The sequence below is a fragment of the Myripristis murdjan genome, chromosome 14 (assembly GCF_902150065.1).
Source record: "Myripristis murdjan chromosome 14, fMyrMur1.1, whole genome shotgun sequence".
Classification (NCBI taxonomy): domain Eukaryota; kingdom Metazoa; phylum Chordata; class Actinopteri; order Holocentriformes; family Holocentridae; genus Myripristis; species Myripristis murdjan.
In genome coordinates this window covers 20,540,117-20,561,547 of record NC_043993.1, presented here as the reverse complement: position 1 = coordinate 20,561,547, position 21,431 = coordinate 20,540,117, and the positions used below count along the sequence as shown (strand labels likewise).

The 21,431-nt window shown below is 39.9% G+C and overlaps 1 protein-coding gene across 4 annotated transcripts in view; it reads left to right on the top strand.

Moving 5' to 3' along the window:
* Positions 1–21,431, top strand: part of specc1 (sperm antigen with calponin homology and coiled-coil domains 1) — an 86,069-nt gene that overhangs the window by 53,621 nt on the left and 11,017 nt on the right. For 2 of the 4 annotated variants that reach the window (XM_030068632.1, XM_030068633.1), the window contains 5 exons: positions 5,259–5,422; positions 6,557–6,657; positions 6,782–6,854; positions 7,778–7,922; positions 10,902–11,004. In XM_030068632.1, coding sequence (XP_029924492.1) covers positions 5,259–5,422; positions 6,557–6,657; positions 6,782–6,854; positions 7,778–7,922; positions 10,902–11,004 — 586 coding nt within the window. Of the gene's footprint in view, positions 1–1,809; positions 4,276–5,258; positions 5,423–6,556; positions 6,658–6,781; positions 6,855–7,777; positions 7,923–10,901; positions 11,005–19,912; positions 19,924–21,431 lie in introns of those variants that run through there. The other 2 variants (XR_003929362.1, XM_030068634.1) reach the window with 2 other exon arrangements.

Here is a 21,431-nt window from a genome sequence, read left to right as displayed (position 1 = left end):
CTCAATGTGGACATCACATACCTGGCAGAGCCATGCCATCTCCCCATACACTGTCATGTTATATGTATCTATTACTTAGTATCATTTTTATTCCCCTGGACCTCTTGTTTAAGGGGCTTCTAGGAATTGTAATCTGGCATTATGTTGACATAAACTATTAAGCAGGATGTGTAGTCTTCAAACATGATTTAGTATAATTATAAAGGTCAAATCTTTGGATTTTATAGCTTTAAATCTGTGGATTTAGAGCATTAAATTTTTCTGGGATTTGGCAAGCTCTGTTGGTAGAGTAGCAGGCTCCTGCAGTATTTCCCTCTGTGTATTTTACTCCTTCAGGCTGCTGCCTTCTCTGTCTCTCCCTTCCACACTGACCACCGTCCTGTAGTAACACTCCACCCTCACACTCCACAATGAGAAGCTATTCTTTCTGCAGGAGTGGTGGTGTGGTAGATCTGCTCTGTGCTTCCTTTATCCCACCATACAACACTGAGGCCAGGGTAACAATATGTGTCTGCATTTCGCAGTAGACTGCCAAAGTCGTCTTCTTTTAGCATTGCTGCTGTTGCACTGTGGCGTTGGCATAATGTGATTGGTGTATTGATGAAGAGTGCACCACATTGATTTGTTTGTGTGCGTACATCAGTGTGTTTGAGTGTGTGAGTGACCGTGCATATGCCGTGGTGTTTTTGACAGTGTTGTCCCCTTCCATTATCATGCCAGGTTGAATACTGTACTTCTTGTGGCAGTCTGCTTGGATTTGCTACTGTACAGTGCTGCATTTACTTTATCTGTCTCGCAGTCATGGCACAATCCATTAAGCAAACAAATAATATCTATATGAATTACTTTAAACATTTTCATCATATCCTCCTGCAATCCTGTAGAGGGCAGTGTCCACTGCACACATAACAGTAATGTCAAGGCATCCTGTGATATTTGGACTAAGATGGAATGTGTTGTTTACTGGACATTTATACAGTCCTCATATCAATAGAATAAGATATGTTACTGGTTTGAAACCGTAGCTAAATTAGGGAACTTTGTCAAAGATTAGCCGTTACGCTGCGTCCGCTCCCCTCCTCCAGCAGCACCCTGAGATGACTCTGTCAAAGATGTCCCTCTGACAAGGCTCCCTATGTACAGTCCAGGTGAGTTCCCTGCCCTGCCAGCCCTCTCTCAGCCAGTCTGCCCTGTCTGCTGCTGCTGCTCACTGACCTTCCTGTCTGTTTTGCTTCTTGTTGCTGCTTCAGCCTGTCTGTCTTCGTCTGTCTGTCTGTCCGTGCAATTATCTGACTGGCTGGCTGCTCCTGTAGGGTTACCTTGTCTTTTTGTCTCTGGGGGCTTGATTTGCTTTGCCTGGTCTGTAAAACCTGCTGTTCTGTACATTTGTCTGGCTCCACCTGCTGTTTGAGTGAATAACCCTCCCCTTATTTTTAGGAAGATGGTCTGCATGGCATGACTGGGTTGAACTCATGCTATGTATCATCTGCTTCAGATACATTTGAATAGTGTTGTCATCACTGAGTAATTTAAACAAACTTCAGACTAAGATTGACCTTATTAATCTTAGGGAATATGCATGGAGGAGAGTGAGAAGAGAGTCAATGCCCACAAGTCTGCTTTGAAAACAAAGAAAGAAACTGGTTCATTGGTCATGCTGCAAAAGTACAATGCACATTATGAAAAACACTGAATAATCATTGACATAAGTTACCCATCATACCCATGTTAAGAGTTTTTTGATTGCGTCTTTGTGTACCCTATTTAAGCTCATCTAAACTCTTAACTGCTTCCTCTTATTCTTTGCAGAATCGGCACGGGAGCTGCTTTTGACACCAAGACGGCTGTAGAAGGGCGTTAGGGCAGTGCCTGCCCCCCACACATCTCAGCTCCAACTGAAGACAGTGTTACTGTTGCACTTAACAGCTTTCCATGTCAGTCAAAATGTCTTGTAGTGTATATAAATTTGATTCCAAGCCAGAATGACCATTGTAGATGCAGTGCATACCCAAACAGATATCCAGTAAGAGTCTGGACCCTGGCTTCCATTACTCTACATGTCTTTAACTTTTGCAACCTTTTGAATAATAATTCTGTATTTTTTTTTTTTCTTGATGAATGTACTCTTATGTTTGTGAAATTCTTATATGTTCAAGAGATGCCAGATGTTTGAGAGACTCATCTTTTTATACTGTTCAGAGTTGCTTTTGTGCCTTTTAAAGTTTGAAATTACTGAATTGAATTGGAGTTACTAAATTGCCCCTAGTTGTGAATGTTTGCGTGGATGTGCTTGTTTTTTCTGTCTGCCCTGTGATGGACCTGTGACCTGTCCAGGGTATCTTCCCTGCCTCTGCCCAATGAGTGCTGGGATAGGCTCCAGTACCCCCCTGCGACCCTTACAAGGATAAGCGGTTTGGAAAATGAATGAATGAATGAATGAATGAAATTACTATGGCGGAGACTACTCAACCTGTCACAAAAACTACCATTGATGAAAACAGTTTAAAAGTCTGAAAAAGTATGTAAGTAGTATACTGTAAGACTTGGGGAAATTTTCAGCCAGTTTATTGTTGATGCACTGGCAAATCTTAAACAGACTAGTTATCATGTTGCCAGACTAAAAGTTTAATTTTAGGCCACAAGCAACACAGCAAAACAGAAAGCTGAGTTTGTAATTGAAAAAAATAGCTAGCTTTTTAGGTTTTTGTCCTGGGATTCGCAGTTCTTCCACTGTCAATGTTGAAAATATCTATAAAAGTAATCAAGTTACTTTCTGTTTGACTGTTTATAACTTGTGTTACCTCTGGTTGCTGGCAGCAGTGACTTCAAAACTTGACGTTAATGATCTGTGAAGAAGTTTTCTACAATCACTTCACTCCATTTTGAGACTAAGGTTCGATCATATGCTGTAGTTGGAAGAAAGCTGAATTTTAAGTAAATGCAGTGTGATATTTATCCATTAGATGGCACTGTGTCATCTTTGGGGATGTATCATCAGCTGTGTTCCTTCTTTATATTTGTATTAGTGATGATTAATATGTTTAGTTTCAATTAACAGATTAATTTATAGCACTATTTCTGTCAGCCAGATGTGACTATCAGGACAATGTTGATGTTAGCCATGCTGTCAGATAAAAAGCACTGCCAAAATTAGTTTTTACAATGACCACAAACATAAATAGCTGTACCTCAGAGTCATAAAACAATCACCCAAAAAATCCAAAAGTTATTGGTTCATTTTAACACAAAGACCAAGATAACTGTGCTGCAAGTTCCTAAAAGGAATATTTTATCCTGTTAATGCATTTCTCTCAGATGATGAGTTAAACTCATTTTAAATTATTTGATCTGAGTAGACTTTCCATTATGCAACAATACTGCCATGTTACTTACAGGGGTCAAGCAAAACGTTTTTTCTTCAGAGCCTCAGAAGTCATTGTAGGCTGTGATACTGCCATGTAGTTGACCACAATCACTTTGATCACCAGGTATAACTGATCTACAGGAATTTGTCTTGTTTGCATTTCACAATACTGATACACTGACACATAGAACAAGGCAAAAACAACTGAGTGTCACAGTACATAGTAACATAGTATTAGTAGTGCTTTTTCAGAATGCTTTTTATCCACATGGGGATTAAAAAAAAGTTGTTCATCAAGTTCATCATCCAATATCTGAAATGTAGAGGATCCAGTCTGCAAAAGCGTTATTTTGCCAACCAAGGATATACAATCCCTTTAAAAGGCTCTCAAGTACTTGATTTTGTGTTGTCAAGCATTTTAAAGATGGATGATTTCTCTTTTTTTTTTTTTTAAGTAAATGTATCATATATACATTCAGTATTCTTTATCTATGTGGTATTCAAGAAGCATGGCATACAGTATAGTTTCAGAATCTCAGGTTCCACTTGTAATCCAGTTATCAGAGTTACTGAATTTGTGCAGTTTTATGAAAAAAAAGCCATAGCATTAGTTAGAAACCAGGAAATTCTGGTCCTCACATTTGAATATTTGATATTACCAAATACATCAACTTGGAAAAGATGAGATGGTAACAACGTGGTAGTTCATTTCCAGTGACTACAGTAAAGCCATTTACTTGATAATACAGTGAATGTGCAGCTGTTAATTTATTCTGCAGGTTTTTTCTTAGAGACCTCTTACTGGTTTGATGCCTGTAGCAGAATAATCAATGCAACAGAAAGTGTAAGGTGTTCTTCTGTTTTCAATGTTGTGTATTAGGCAAATCAATAAATGATATCACACCAGTCCAGCTTTGGGTTGTGTCATCTGTTTGAATCCATGCTGTCTGGGGAGGAGGAGCTGAACACCGACTGCTTAACAGGAATTCCTTGCTTGTTGTTCCTCACTCATTCATCACTGATAAAGAGGCGTCACTCACTCCAAATCTCACAGTTTATGGTCTGGAGTCCAGTGGTCGTGGGGGAGGTGAATAGAAGGCATTTCAACAATTTGAATACTTGGAATTTTATATACCTAATTTAGAGCTGATCGTCACTGGTCACTGGTTGTTGACAGAGCTGTGCAAGACAAGCGATGCAGCAGAGTATCGTGATAGTCACTTGTGATGAAATGTATCAGTTGTGCTGATATATAATCGCATGACATCTACATTTTAGTTCATTGTCTTAAATAAGTGCATTGTGATAATTTTTTTTAATAGTTTTTAATAATTGAATTAAATAATTTTGAGTCCCAAAAGTGTCACCCTATTTATCTGCTGTATATTTTATCAATCCAGCAAGGTTTTACATAGTTGTTTGCATTTTCAAACTATTTACACATTTTCAGTCAATTGTGTAGAGTATTGCAATGTGTCTTGATACAAATCCATATTGTGACCCATGTATCATGATACTTATCATATTGTGAGATCCTTGCTAATACCCAGCCTTAGTTAACTGATTAACTTTTTTTTTTTTTTTTTTTTTTTAGCACAAGCTTACCAGCTCTGGGTGAATACAGAAGTCTACTTAGCTTTATCACATAGTCATGTCAATAACATGAACAAACACTTAACAATCTTAATCAGCTTTTACAGCATTTATTGGGAGACAGACTTATTTTTCCTAATCAGTTGGTAATTTCACTTTGGTGTTAGATGAGGTACAAAAGCTAAGGTTGTGAAAGTGCTCTGATCACAAATGCACACCCCATGTTGTCACATTCTTGTCTCCCTAGTGTGTGCATTGTGTATGTCAGTACACAGCAATCCTCTCCCATTGTGTCCCTCAGGTCCCAAGGTGACGAGGGGAGAGTGCCTGACTCTGATAACAGTCGTCACTGGTGTGGTATCTCAATGATCCCCACCACACCCACCGATGCCAACGGAGATGTGGACTCCGAGCCTGGAACCACTGTCAAATCCCTCATTAAGTCCTTTGACACTGTTGGACAGAGTGAGCATACACACACACACACACACACACACACACACACACACACACACACACACACACAGGGAATCTCACCAGCATGACTATAGAAGAGAACAGCTGATGAGAAAGCCACCTCGGATGTCTATCATTTCTCCACAGCGATGTCATATACGGTAATGTGGGATGATTCACTGCTGAGGAAAGATGGCTGGGGACTGTGTGACCTAGACAAGAGATAGAGAGGGCTTTGGATGGATTTTACATGTTTGTCAGTAGACTCACACTTGAAACTTACTGATAATCTGACCTGGTGGGAATATCAACGCAGCTGTTGAGAAAGAGATTTCCCTGAAATATCTTACTTTTAGCAGAGCTGTGAAAGGTGACACTCTCAGAAAATTAAAATCAAACAGATGATAGCATATTTGTTATGATATCATAGCTTATGAAAAAACATACTCCATCCTGATCATCAAATTACATTAAACAGAACACATGCTTGACGATCATTTGATAATGATGAACTTTTTCCATAGGTTAAAAGTTCCTGTTAAGCATTTTTATACACCAAAATTTTCAAATCATTTGTGATATATTGGTATAATTTCCATACACAAATGGAATCATGGTTGGCATGACTGGCCACCTCTTTCTCAAACTAGTAGTGCTCAAATTAATGCTGTAGTTTCTCAGAATTAAAACCACATTTCCCACATCCCTGTCAGTGATCAACTCATTTCACTTTCTGCAGCTGAACTTTGTAAGCTCCAGGGATCAACAGCGTAAAATGCTGTGTAGAGGCTGCCGGTCTTTTTGGTGATGCACTTTAGGGCTGAATTTTTTAATTTTTGTGGGAATTTTGCATCACAATTTCCATTTTGACTGTCAAAACAAACAAGCACATTCCATCTTTATCTAAAAATTGCTGCTCCTGCAGTTTGGTTATTTCATTTAGTCTCATTGCAGTTTCAGTGGTATTTCTTTAAGTCTTCAGCCCTAATGGTCTCATTTATCAGAGGTAATTATACTAATATCATGTTAATATGCTAATGATTTATTGCACATTAGCACATTTATTGCACATTAGCGCATTTTAATAATTGTGTATCCATGCTGTAACACAGTAAGTAATGGGTATATTATTGGATGTTTCAGATGGACCAGGCCACACAGTCCAAATGCACTCCTCACAAAGAAGCCCCCTCAGTGGGATTCCTGTACGAACTGCACCCGCTGCTGCTGTCTCTCCTATCCAGGTACATACCAGTTGATTTGGAGACTGTTTTTTTTAATTGAAATATTACAACATATACTTCTCTCAATTGTTTTTGTGACACTGATGTGATAACCCTGGCTCTTGCTCCCTTGTGTTTCTTGTAGAGACACTCCTACATTAAACCACTATCAAAAACTTTGGAAAAAAGAATCAACCATGGAGAATTCTCTCATCATGGTATGTAACACGTAAATGGTTCAGGTTATAGTCATGACATTCTGTGTAATCTCTATCCAAGTTCCATTTTGCAGTCACCCTGTCCAAAAAAAGATGTGCCATTGAAGACAAATGACACCCACACAATGAAAGTACAACTGTGAGTCACTGTGGTTTTGACAAATGAGTCAGACTCAAATGTCTGATCTTGTTTGTCTTCAGAGAAAGTTAACAGTCAACTAAACATTCAACTTGCAGAAAGTCAAGTGATGTGTGTAAAAATACATCAAATTTTGCATGATGGTTGTAAAAGCTTTTTTTTTTTTTTTTAAAGAAATGTAAATCAGGCATAGAGGCACTAAGCAGAAAGTGCTCTTGAAACATATTGAGCTGCTTCACAAAGTTTGAACCCCTTGACTTTATTTCACTGCTCACTTATGTGCTTTTGGAATAGATATTAAGATTTCACTGATTATTTTTAGGCGTGCCTCAATACAGACCCTGTTGATATAACACAGACTTGTACAGGCAGGAGAGACCCTCAGGCAGGGTCCTTTTGGTGTGTCTGAGGACCAGGCAGAAAACTAAAAGTGACAGTTCCCCGTCAGGACCCCTAGACTGTAAAGTGACTCGCCTAAGCAGACCAGTCTTTAAAAAGTAGTAACTTTTAAAACTGCAATTATTTTTACCAGAATTGTCTCTGATTTCCTTTCATTTTCACTTCATTTTTTTTTTTTGTTGTTGTTGTTTTTAAGTTTGTTTTTTTTTTAATTTCTCTTTCACTACTCATTTTTGCTATGTCCTGTTTTAACTGTTTTATAAAGCTCTTCATAATATGGTGTGTAAAAATACTTTATAAAGTACAGCATAATAACTCAGTTTCTGGCTTGTTCTCCATTTCCTTCCTCTCTCGTTGTCCCCTCTTTTTTGCTGTGTTTCCCCAGATAAGCTGTCAGGCTGCGGGGAGGACCTGAAGCCTAACAGCCTCATGAGGAAGAGCCCATCCCTGGAGTCGGTCATCAAAACGCCTGCCTCCCTCAGCAGCCGTGCATCATCCTTCAGCTGCGGCCGGGCCAACAGCAAGCTCAGGTGGGCTTCCCCAAATGTGTTCATGTTGCATCAGACTGATAGTCATCATCTGCCTCACTGTGGAAACAGATGTAGAGTTCATATCTGTTCATGAATAAGTAAACATCGCTCATAATGCCCTTTCAGTTCAGTCCCCTGGTAATTCACAGGAAATTACTTGAAAATACTTTAAAAATTAGTGCACCCAGGTTTGTGTGTCTGTGAGGCATAGTTCAAAGACCACACCAGGATGTTGTAGGCAAGGAAAAGTGTTTTTTGGAGGCTCTAATTATTTCACCCTTTACCAAACTATTCAGTCTCTGATCCTAGTGCCTAAAACCTGACTTTTGCCTGTCTATGTTTCTGTTTCTGTCTGGTCATTTTTTTACACAGACACAAATATACAATGTTAACCGATGCTAGTAGTCATTTACATACTGCGAGATTTTCAGTTCTGCATTTGATACGGTAGAAGTTTCCATTTCAGATCCCTGATAAGAAGATGGGTATACATCTACTGTAAGTCTAACCTGTTGTCCTGACTGGTGTCTTCAGCTACAGCATGTTGTGTTTGCGTTATAGTTGTGTATTAAATAATGAAATCCCAGCTGAGAGACTTTGGAGTTGAACGGGTTTTTTTTGCAGCAGACAGTCTAGATGTGAAACAGACACCTTTGTGTTGTAGATGTAATGTCTACTTGGCAGAAAGAGGAGAGAGGGTTAGAGAGACAAGTTTAACAAATGGAAGATCAGGGATGATTTAATCTATTGACTTACGGCATTCCTGGCTGTCATTCCCCCTGCAGATCATTCCCGCACGTGACCACCCACTCAAAAACAGTGACGTGAATTACAGTCCACCGGATGCCTCCATTACAGTCACACAGATGACTCAGTGTTTAATTTTACATGCCAAAATTCTCTGACAAATTAATATGAGTTATTAATGTGTGCCAGAGAAGCACAGCCCCTCATATAGACATTCTCACACAGAGCACACATCAGCAGACCAGTGCTGTGTTTGGTATTGTTTTAATGCTGTGACACAGTTGCTGTATCACTTTGGCGAACGCACAAACCATCTCACCTCCACAGCACGTGTTCTGACCAGGTCCCACCGCTCCTGTTTGTACGGGGCCTTAAATGGAGAAATAATGAATTAAACAGCAGAGTGATGATATGATGATGTGTGAAATGTTTGACATGCTCAGAACAACAATCATGTCACCCTGTCTTCGCAAGGCCTTGACTCGAGCACACCCCCAGGGGAGCAGATCTTATGAATAGTACCACAGATAGGAAATGAACAGGATCCACCACTCACAGACTTGTAAATGCTCTTCCCTGTGTCCTATACAGAGCCCAGGGAATATAAGTTCAACAGGAAATCTAGTAAGGACGGAAAAATTGTTGCTGCATGTCTCCATCTTGAAGCAGATGGTTCATGATGTGTTCAAAGCGCAGTTCTCATCAATTGCCTAATGATGTTAATACAGGGTTTCCACTTGTTATGGAATACCTGGAATATCATATCAGTCATGGGATATCAATTTTGAGAGGTATAGGCTCAGGGAATTTTTCACATGGATATAAATGGACTGCAACTGTTATGGCCTGCCTTCATAGTACTCAAGCAAAAAATTAGTTCATTCAGTGTTCAGTTTTATACTACCCATGTGCTGTGCAAAGACAAGCAATAAAAATAATTATTACAGCATTTAGTTCAATTAATGGCTTAATTAGCATAACTGGTTATGTTTAATATATCATTGGTGATTATGGCAGGACATTAGGCAGATTAAGTGCGTTTCGTACAACACGTTTAATATTTTCATTGCATTAGGTTTTTGTTTGTTTTTCCTCCACTGCGTGCCAAACTCGAGTGGAAACCAGTTAAAAAAAAAAAAAAAAAAAGAGGATTTTGGAATTTTTTTTTTTTTTTTTTTTTTTTTTTTTGATATTGGCACACGCTAACTTACTTATGGAAAGTCATGGATTTAATTAACATATTAACAGGTTTCAGACAGCAAGAAGTTGCATTGCAATGCATCCACATGATTTTCAACTGGAAGAGACAACTACTTCATTTTATACAATATTAATCTGCCCAAACACCTCAAAAAACTGGAGGCATATGTAACTACATATGCCTCCAGGAGTATATCTTCAAAATTTTTTGGCTGTTCTACTGATGAAACGTTGTCTAAAAACACACCTATGACATTTAAATGAAAAAAAGATGATAGAGGCTACAGTAACCTAATGTAATTTTTATTTACATAGGAATGCTTTCTTGTCCATTACCTTAATTACTGTTCCTTCTTTTCTGCATATGAACTCCAGTGAATTGTGTAATACACTTATGATCAGAGTTCAATAAATGTGTATTAAGCACACCTGCATTTTGGCATTTTAAGACATTTTTGAGCGGTCCTCCACATGTGATGATGTGTGAACACACACTGAAGACTGCAAGTGTGAATATTAGTTCAAATCCAGTGGCTGCCACTCCACAGGGCTGCTAAAGCGTGACATGGCTGATGCAAATTTAAGATTCTTAATGATTGGTTGAGTTTTGATGATGCCAAGTTGTGACAAAACAACTGGGGGCAATTCGGAGTCGCTTGTTTTTGTTATTTCCCATAAAGAACCTTGCTAAATAGGAAGCAGTCCCACCAACACTTTTTAAACATGATTTTAAAAAACATCCCAGAGGGCAACATCCATGCCAAAACCAGGAAAAATCTGTTTTCTTTCTTTCTTTTTGTTTTTCTTTGCAAATGTAAAACCTCTGAGTTAAGTGATTTTTTCAGTGTAGTTAAAAAAAAGCTGAAACAAGCTGTAAAAAACTGTGCACTTTTACATCAAACAGTGTCACTGTCTAAATATTTATGAAGCTCACAGTTTGTGCATGTAACAGTCTTGTGGAGCACACGCATTGCCATCATAATCCAGAAGATATAACCGTATCTCTCTCTCCCTGTCTCTCCCTGGTGACAGTGTTGAAAGAAAAGACCCCTTGGCTGCACTGGCACGGGAGTATGGAGGATCCAAGAGGAACGCTTTACTGAAGTGGTGCCAGAAGAAAACAGAGGGCTATCCGGTAGGGTTCACAGGCCAACTTGTCTCTGAAATACAAGTCAGGCCTCAGTCGCTCTCACAACTCTTCCTTTCACTGCATCTTTGTCCAGCAGTTACTGTTTCATTCTCACAGTCATCAGGTGAACCAGCGGACAGATCTTGTTAGTAACTTTCCCCTCTGACACCGCATCCTGTGAAGACTGTATATGGATGCGTAGTGCGTGTTGGGTTAGGTAGGTTTTTTTCTGTTTTGCAGCCTTCACTTAGGTGTTAAACTGTAGTGGCACATTGCTGTGTTGGCAGACACGCCATTAGACCACCTGTCATCCCCCTGGGGAGATGAAGTGACCGTGACACAGACATAATGGAAACAGTGAAACAAAGAACTCAGTGTTACAGACATGCAAGATTTATGTGGGTGTGGGGCATATTCATACAGCCCTTCTTGTTTTGTTTTGGGTTTTGTTTTTTTTGTTTGTTTTTTTTTTGGTTCTTTATGTTATTATTATGCACAACTGCTTGTTTATGCAGTATTTCTTTGTAGTGTTCGCATTTGTGTTCCCTGTGTCCATGGAGCCGAGTGCTGGCAATCACCTGGCTTAGCTGCTCCACTAATAGCCAGTTTAAGGAGCCCTTTAAGCCTGGTGGGATTAGAGATTTGCCCATGTAATCATCATATGTGAGTGCCAGTATGCCAGCTAGCTAATGCTAAAACTCTTACCAGGGAGATTGGTCGCAACCTGTAAACACTTGCTGAGGAGGCGGCAGGGGTAAGCATTTCAAGCCTCCTAGCCTTCTGACAGAAGATTTACAAAGCTCTGTAGCTCCACTGCCCTACATAACTGAGGCTTTTTGTTTGTCTTGGGTTTGGGTTTAGGGTCTGTCTGATTGCATATAGCTTTGGCTAGACTGAGTGTGGCAAGGCGTGGAGTGTTGAGACACAGTAGTAATAACTGTTAAAAATAGACCCAGCTTCCTTCTGATCAATAGTTTAAATTATTGCATGAGTTGGCAGATCAATAGCCCTTTTGTTTGTGAACTTTGAGTCACCCTCCTCCCCTCTGAGGTCGAGGGTTTGGTGGTCACACGCCGCTTGTTGGTAAAACACACACAGGAGATAAAACAGCTGAAAACAGCTGACCAGAGGAGTGCACGTGCTCCTTATCAACAGATTCTGATGGTCTGTCTGATTGGATTAGTTTGCACTATGCTGGCTGCTCTGAGCCACATCGTTCACATTGGTCTCTCTAACATGGCTCTGGGAACAGCAGGAGGGCAGGCTAGAGGTTAAAGAGACTGGCCCTTAATTGGCAAGGTCACTGGTCCAATACTCTAAACTGTCCACATGTCCATCAGCAGCTATGTGTCCTTGAGGAATGATATATATATTTTTATTAGTAAAGAAAATAAACAAAGTCACAAAGTGCTATATAGGAAACTAATAAATCAAATAATACTTGGGACAGTTGAGACATTTCAAATAGTAATAGTGAGACTTATTTGCATTTTAGATTTAGAAACAGGAAAAAAGCTTTGACAAAATTCAGATAGGGTAATATGGCTTTTTAAAATAATATAGACGATTCAAAAGAAAAACAGCTTGTGTGCAATAATTACATAATACAAAGCTATGCTATTAACAACCACATCTTTGTAAACATTTGTTTTCAAAAGTGACTTAGATGAGTAAACAGTGTCTGCCCATGTAGTGTCTTCAGGCAGGCTACTCCAGTGGAAGACACTGAGTGCTTATCCGCTCACTCAGTGTAAGTTGCTCTGGATAAGCACCTAAAACGTAAATTTAAATGTGAACTTTTGTCATTGAGTAACCCAAGTGGAACTGCAAAGCCCAGTTCAGATCAGGCCAACATGAAAACCTTAATAGAGCCTCATTCCCACTAGACTGGATTTAACTGTGGAACCTCTGATCCCCTTTCACAAAGGGCTTAGTAACCCAGTATGATTATTTTCAAGTATCAGGAATGCAATAAGACGATTTTGCTAATAGCTAGAAGTGTTTTCCGTGTACAGCATTATTAGTCCTTTCCTGGGGTAACATGCACACCATGTGCCTTTCTCATAATCAGATTCATTCACAGATGATTTGGCAGTTAATCTTGAAAAATGGAGTTTTATACATGTAGTGTGTCCATCTTCAGTTGTGAATGACTTAAGGGTACTTCAGATAGTGGATGATCATATATGGCTAAAAGGATTTATGGTACCGGAATATCTGTTTCAATGGTGCATACTGTAAATGTTGCACATGCCTCATGCGTGTTCCACAAAGCAAAGTTTCATTCCTCCACAGGGAATAAGAATGTATGCCAGTGTCTCAGGCCAAGTTTCCAAAGAACTCCATAACATTACATAGTAAATTGAATCTAAAAAACATTAGGGATACTTATGTTTTATACCAAGTACACTGATGAGGTCAAGCCAGTATTTATCTGTTATTGATTTCCTTCATTAATCTACACCAATCACAAAGGAGATGAAGATAAATAGATGAAAATAAGTCAGAGGAGTCTTAAGTCTTAACTTTGTAGCTGTGAGGGCCACCATCAGCGGAGCTGTTGACCCTGTTCTTGACAGCTGTTCTGTTGATGAGGGTGTGTGCATCCAGTGTGTCTATCTATGTATGTTTGTGTGTCTCTGTGTGTGTGTCATCTGCTACAGTAAGCGGAGCCCAGTCCAGTGCTCTGTCCTGGAACAGATGTGGCCACAGGCCCCGTTTGAATCTCAGAGCAAGACAAGGGAAAAGGTTACTGTCAGAGGACGTGTTGAGCTTAATATGTCTGAGGAAAGGTCAGGCTGATTCAATGTCATGAGTCCCCCCTCCACAAGGAAACTACTTATTACAGGCCTAATGCCTCCAGACACACACCACACACACACACATACACACACCATGGCTCCAGTCTGCCAGAGTGCAGAAATTATGATGATTGCTCCACTGACCATATCAGACATGTTCCCTTTTTCTGTTTCTCTCTGACTCGTGCTCCTGGCATTCTGCTCTGCTAAAGGCTAGTGAGGTTTCGTATTATCAATACATCCACATGCACTTTGCAGTCCCCTCTCTTTAGTTCAAGTGACTAAGGTCAAGGGGGTTTTAATTTAGCACCAACAGGCTCTCTGATCTGAAGTGTCTCGGTGGTGATTTATGCTGGCTCTCTTCAAGCCACGTAATGCAGCCTCTTCAAAGTTAATTAACACTGAAGAGGCTGCATTCATGTGTGGATATTGACGATTGCTGTTCAGTTTGCATCCTCTTCAGTGTCAGGAAACTGGCTCTTACATCATACTTATCTGCCTCTGTGGAGCCAGAGTAACCGCTCTGTGAGACAGAGGAGAGGTCCAGCCCTGTGCCATTTGTTGTCACTGTCCTATTGTTAGCTGACCTGTTGGTCAAACAGCAGCCTAATTAAAATGAAATAGAAAACGGGAGCTTTTGTAATCATGCAGGGGGATTATTTGGTGTTTAAGCGCAAATAGCCGCCAAGAACACAGTAAAGCTGTGTGATTATAGCTGGATGCAAAACCTGATGTGACTCTTTACTGTCATTAATTTAGGATATTAACATATATCTGAGAGGGTGAAATTACAGCATGGCACAGGCTGTGATATCCTGCAAAGGAGCATAACAACAGAATGTAGTTTGTCTGTTCATGTTATATAATGTGACTGTATAGACATGCATGCTTCTCTGTGCACTTATACCTAGATTTAGTCTACCTGAGGACATTGAGCTCTAGGAAAAGCAGTTACCATGGGCTACATGCCTTTGTTCATGCATGCAGTCACCAGCAGGTGTGTGCATGTGTGTGCTTGCACTGACCTGTCTTGACAACATTGACAACTATCGTGGTCAGCAGCTTGGAGTAGAGTTGGCTGTGCTGTCACTATGGAGAAGACATGTTATCTCTTAGGGGAGAATACATGTGTGTTTACACACCAGCTGCCCCCATACCTCAGTATAACAAGGGTCCAAGATGTGAGACAAGGCTAGCTGCTCTCAACAAAAACATCAGATTCTGAGAAGTAGGGATCGATCAGTGAAGACCTTAAGCTTTGATCTGATTGACCCAGCCCTGTGGGCGAGACTGAGGTGCCTCTCACAGGAAACTAGCTTTCACAATGGATTGTATTCATGTCACTATCACCAAGGCCAACTTCATCAACAGTGGTTACACTTTTTGATGCAATTTTTGAGATCTGATTGTAAAGATCAGGTTGGTGTGTGGCCAGTCTTGGCCTGAGAATGGGAATTTCATGTCTTTGTCTGTATTGTATTTATTTACATCTGCTTGTATGAAGTTGTCCTGGTCTTCATCTTCACTTCCTTACAGCAATGTGAAAAAAACCTTAGTTTGTGTTTAGACCTGTCATTTAATGCATCCTGTCATGATCAGATGATTAACATTGCATTGCAGCCTATGTGATGTTGAATGATGATGAATCACATATCATTAAGAGACAGGTTCAGTATTTTTGACTCCAGGCCATATTACAATATTGATTCCAATCATTCATTACTGTACATAATACAACCTCACTGGTAGCTTTACCACTATGCTGCAGCTTCTAGTAGTAGCCTTCAGCACAGTTCAACAGAGCACTTGTTTTTGATTTCATAAACATTAATATTCTTTTTGAAAAGGGGAAACTCACAGTGAAGTCAGACTTCACTGTGAGTTGAGTGAGTTGAGTGAGATTGTCCACCCAAAAAATGCGTTATAACAAATTTCATTTAGCATTTAGGATCCACACCATTCTGCTACTAAGGCAGCTAATGCTATGTTTACTGACCTCAGAATTACTGTCTTAAATTTCAACAACATTGCATTCATTGTGTCATCTGAGGAAAAATTGATTCTCTTTTCTTTGGTATTCCTTGTGAAGTAAAATTCAGGGTGTCTCCTTCTTGTGAACATCATTTACAAGACGCGTACTCCAAGCTCTGAGTTTCCATGAAAGCACGATTAGCTGCAGAAGAGCAGTGTGGATGCTTACGAGGCAATATATTATCATTAATGCTGAATACAACTTGCTAGAAAGCATTGTTTGCACCTGTTTGCGGTGGGCAATTTCAATAGATTTGACAGATTGTATTTACTTTTTTCAAAAAGGACCTTTATAATGTTTTTTCTTTTTTTGGCTTAAACAGGTGCCCAGTTGGACTGTGAGGGTTAGGAAGAGGCTGCAGCATAGCAGTAAATTTCTCCTTACTAGCAGTGAGGTTGTGTTGCGTACAGTTATAAATGAGAAGCATCTACATTTTAATATGGCTGGGGTTGAAACATATCTATCCTTTGAACTTCATTTAGTACCCTGGCTGAAGTCAGGCATTGAGTGGTATCTCACTAAAAAGAAAGTTTTATTTGTGTGAAAATATAACTTAAAATATGAGTGAAACTGGAACTATGAACAGGAAATTTTCACTCCACTTCAAAATTCTCCTCTCATATTAAGAAACAAAAACTCTTCTGGGTGAGGTCTCAGTTTTCCAGAAGCACACATTTTGTCTGTAAATCACCGGTAAATCATTAAATCATTAAAGCATCTGGTTTTTCAAACGTCTGGTCTGGTAGCTTGTTGGACAACACACTGGCTTCCCGCTGTATATTTACCAGGCTCTTTGATGTCTTTATTTAGTATAGCCCCTGAATACTTTTTCAATGTTTTTTCTCAATTAACCATAAAAGCCAAACAAAAATAAATGTGCTGTTTATTCAGGATGAGAACAATGAGGAAAGGCTCTGAACATTAGGCTCAGCTGGGTCTGCGTGAGCACAGCTCATCCGGCCTTGTCTGGGAAACACACACACACACACACACACTCACACACACATACAACACACACAGTCACAGGAGGGCTTAGAGGGACAGGATTGGGCCCCAAGCTGAGTGAGGAATGGAGGTCAGACATCGAGGAGGGGAAGGTGGTTCAGAGAGCAGACATAGCTGTAAGCTGTTATACTGTAGGATGAAGTGTCCCGGTGAAAACCAGCATCAAGTGACTTAGTAAGGTGGTGGGCCACCACAAGCCGCCAGAACAGCTTTAGTGCTCCTTGACATAGATTCTACAAGTCAAGTCTCTGGAACATGACCCCCTCACTGAACGGTCCACTATTCAAGCCTGTAGCGTTCTCTTGGTGGAAGCAACACATGCACTTGCCCACTTGTCAAGAATATATTCAAGGATGACTCATTTGACTGCATCATTTTTTTTCTCCACATCTCTGTTGAGACATTTTTTGCACTACTGGAATCTTTTTTTTTTTTTTTTTTTGTAATGAGGGCGTTATAGACTGCAGGCCTACTATGATATCCCTCTATCTATATGTACAGGATCTTTTGGAGGAATCAAGCTCAGTCCCCCCAGTAGAGTTCCAGAGACTTGTACAATCTATGCCAACGAACACTGAAGCTGTTCTTACAGTTTGTTGTTGCCCAACACTTTATTATTACTACTTCTACTACTACTACTACTACAGCTACTACTACTACTACTACTACTAATACTAATAATAATAATAATAATAATGATAATAATACACAAGAAGAAGACGATTGAGAAGAATGAACTTCAATTGTATAGCACTTTTCAAAATTAAGTTACGAAATGCTTCACATAACAAGATAAAATAGTACACACAGTCATTATTAAGACACTGTTGGTGATTCCTTCCGTTTGTCACCCATCTGTACAGTATATTGCAATTCATAATCACAGAGGATTCACTGTAGTTGCAAAAGTTTTGAAGATCTTTATAAACGTGTATTTGATATAAAAGATCAGCACGTATTACTTGTTACTTATATAAGTAAGATTTACTATCATAACCAATAATCATTATCACAATATGAAAATAATCATTTTAAGTGTAACTGTGCAGCTGTAGTGTGGGTGGGGTAGTTGGTTGGGTATGTGCAGGATGCCTGCGTCATAACTGACCTCTCCCATTAGCCATCGTGTAAATCCACAGAGTTCAAGCAGATCATACTTCATTTTGATTGCCAGGTAGTTTGGAACAGGGAGTACTGAGTACAGTATATTAGATTAAATCTTACCATGCAATGGAAAAATTTAACCGTCAATAATCTCAGTCTTCCTGTAAAATCGTACTACCAGTATCAAGCAGGGTTTCTTATGTCATATCAGACAGGTGAATATTTTTCAGTCCTCTCAAACAGGGGGCTAGCTTGCATTATCATTACAGCTGACCTATGTATACTTGTGTCCTCTCTAACTTGTGCCATAGGTCCATTATGTCATATGTACCGACAGGCTGTGTGGCTGAAGCCTATACAGAGCAGCACTCTGCTGTACCAGCTCTGTGACCTTGCCTCTCGCCCTGTCTTCATCTCCATGGTCCCGCCTGCCCGGGCTTTCAGCCTGTCGGTGCTCATGTCTGTGATTCATTGCATGGTCCATTAAGGCATTGTTCTCTCCTCTTTTTCTCTCCCCTTTTCTAACTTCCTCTTCTCCTTTCTGCCTTCTTGCCCTCTTGCTTCTTGCTTTTCTAATTATTCTTTCTCTCATTTTGATCTCTTTCTTTCTTCCATCTCATTGTCTGCTGCTTACCTTCTTGCTCCTCTACTCTCCTAAGTGAGGCGACAGAGGAAATATATTGATGTAGACTAGCTCATCTGTCAAACTGCTCTCTCAGGCGTGATGTGCTCTCACACACTAGACTGATGGCTTTTTAATAAACTGTGTGTGTGTTTGTGTGTGTGTGTGTGTGTGTTCGCACCATTCATACAGGCACAGTTACCCTTTGTCCCTGGCCTCCTGGATATTGGTGTGTGCTGTCCATTATTAGGCAGGGTCTTTTCACACTTGAAGCTGTGAAGAAAGAGCAAAGGAACCATCAGCACTATACTGTAATAATGGTGCACTGGCATCGGGGTGTCAAGTGGCATGACATGAGTGGGCTTTTAAAGTTTTTGATAGTAATCCATTTGTATGAACATAAAGTATGTGCTGCAGCAGAAAACAGACATTTACCTTCTATTACTGCACTCTGTATTAAACTACTCACTGGACAGGTTAGTGCTTGGCTTGTGGCCAGCTTGTTGTGACCATCAATTCCATTTTTACATGCTTTATAGCACAAAGCATATAGAGCCCAGGCTAAGACTTTGACGAGTCCTTAGTGTACAGTGCATTCAGAAAATATTCAGACCGCCCTCATTTTTTCAATTTTGTTATGTTGCAGCCTGATGCTACAATTGTTTAAATAATTTTTTTCTCTCATTAATCTACACTCAGTACCCTATAATGACAAAGTGAAAACAGAATTGTAGATTTTTTTTTTTTTTTTTGTAAATTTATTAAAAGAAAAAACTGAAATATCACATAAGTATTCAAACCCTTTGCAACAACATTTGAAATTTAGCTCAGGTGTTTCCCATTTCTTTTGATGGTTGCTGAGATGTTTCTACACCTTGATTAGAGTCCAGCTGTGGTAAATTAAATTGATTGGACATTATTTGGAAAGGCACACACCTCTCTGTAGCAGGCCTCACAGCTGACAGAGCATATCAGAGCAAAAACCATGATACATGCAACATAACAAAAGTGAAAAAAGTGAACGGGGTCTGAATACTTTCTGAATGCACTGTATATATTCTAAATTGTTTTCCACAGGGTGTCTGCAGGCCCTGTCTTAAAATGTCTTCAATTAATAAATGAATTAGTTACTAAGTAAGAAAGAGGCCTTAAAGAGGCCTTCTTTAAATAGTCTTCAATTTGTTTTTATTAGGTTTCCATTTCAGCTTAAACAGTTTATCTAATTTCATTTACTCATTTGTTTCTTCTGCATCTGAGTCAACATTTTTGATGGTATGAAACTCTTGACCTAGGACTGAACTAATACTGCCATTCTTATCTGTCTCACTGACCTGTAGAGAGAACCCCAAGAAAATCCTTGGACTTATCTGTCCCAAGTCGTCCTGGTTAGATTTCTTTCAGCAGCATTTCTTTCTGGTTCTAAACCCACCATATTCAATCAGTCAATCAATCAATCTTTATTTATATAGCGTCAAATCACAACAGAAGTTATCTCATGACGCTTTACAGATAGAGCAGGCAAAGACCACACTCTACAAATTACAGAAAAAGAAAAAAAAAGAAACCCAACAGATTCCCTCCTGAGCATGCTCTTGGCGACAGTGGCAAGGTAAAACCCCCCTTTAACGGGAAGAACAGGAACATGAAGGAAAGAAAAGGAGAGAGGAAGATTAGGAATGAGAAAAGTGCTCAGAGCATGGTATGGAGTCCCCTGACAGTCTAGGCCTATAGCAGCATAACTAAGGGCTGGTCCAAACATATTCCTTCCAGAAGCTCAGCTCTGCACTGGACACTCACACACACACTTTCCTGCAATTCTTATTTGAGTAAGGAAAAGATGATTTGTCCATAAATCTGTATAAAATTTGTGAAAATATAAAAAGATGTTAAAAGGCATTCAATATAACTTTGTGATTTCCATTAACACTCTGTTCAGTTTGCGTTCGGTTTTGTTTTTCCTCTCCAAACAAAATATTAATATAGACCAATATTGGGGTCCATTTTCACACTTTTCCCCTATTTTTTACCTACAATTTACAGTTGTCAGTATTTTATCTCTTTTTGGTTTGAAGCTGTAATCTGGTAAGACCTCACTGATGATTTTTTTTTTTTTAATATATGTGTGTGGCACTGAAAGGCTGATATCTAGTGGTGTGGAGGGAAGTTGACGGCCATTCCAATGTATTTGAGCAAATTTCAATAGTGTGTGTGTGTGTGTGTCATTCAGTTTTGGAGTGCTGGAATAGCCACTCTTCTGTGTTTTGTTAGCTGCTGAAGTTGTCAAGCCTCATTCTCACTCTTAATTTAATTGTTGATGCTATCACAGATCCTATCTGCATTCCAATTGGAAGAAAGCCAAGACAAATATATATAGATCAAGTTAACGGGTTTGTGTTTCTCTGTGGTCAGTCCTCCCTCTCTCTCTCTCTCTCTCTCTCTCTGTGGAGTCCCCTGCCTCAAACTCTCTCTGTAACACTCCCTCTCTCTCTTTTTCTCAGCCCTAAAAAGCAGGCGGCTCGGCCTTTTGTGCCGAGCGAGACACTTCCTGTCGCTTGATGCTGTGTTTGCTTTTCTGAGCCGGCTCCCAGAGAGCTGTTGTTGTCCACTGCTGTTTTAGCATTCATGCCTCTCCCTCTCTTTCTCCCCCAACCCCTCAACCCCACCCCCACCCCTCAACCCCACCCCCCTTTCCTCTCTCTCTCTCTCCCACCCTGACCTCCAGTGAGCCCACCAGCTCAGGGTTAGAATATAATCAGATGTTCTCCTTAGACCCCCATTCACAACTGCCCCTGCAGCCTCTCTCATCAGCTCGTTTGTCATTGTCTGACTCGGGCTCTCAGTGTCTGACTAAAAAGCCCCTTGCTCTCCT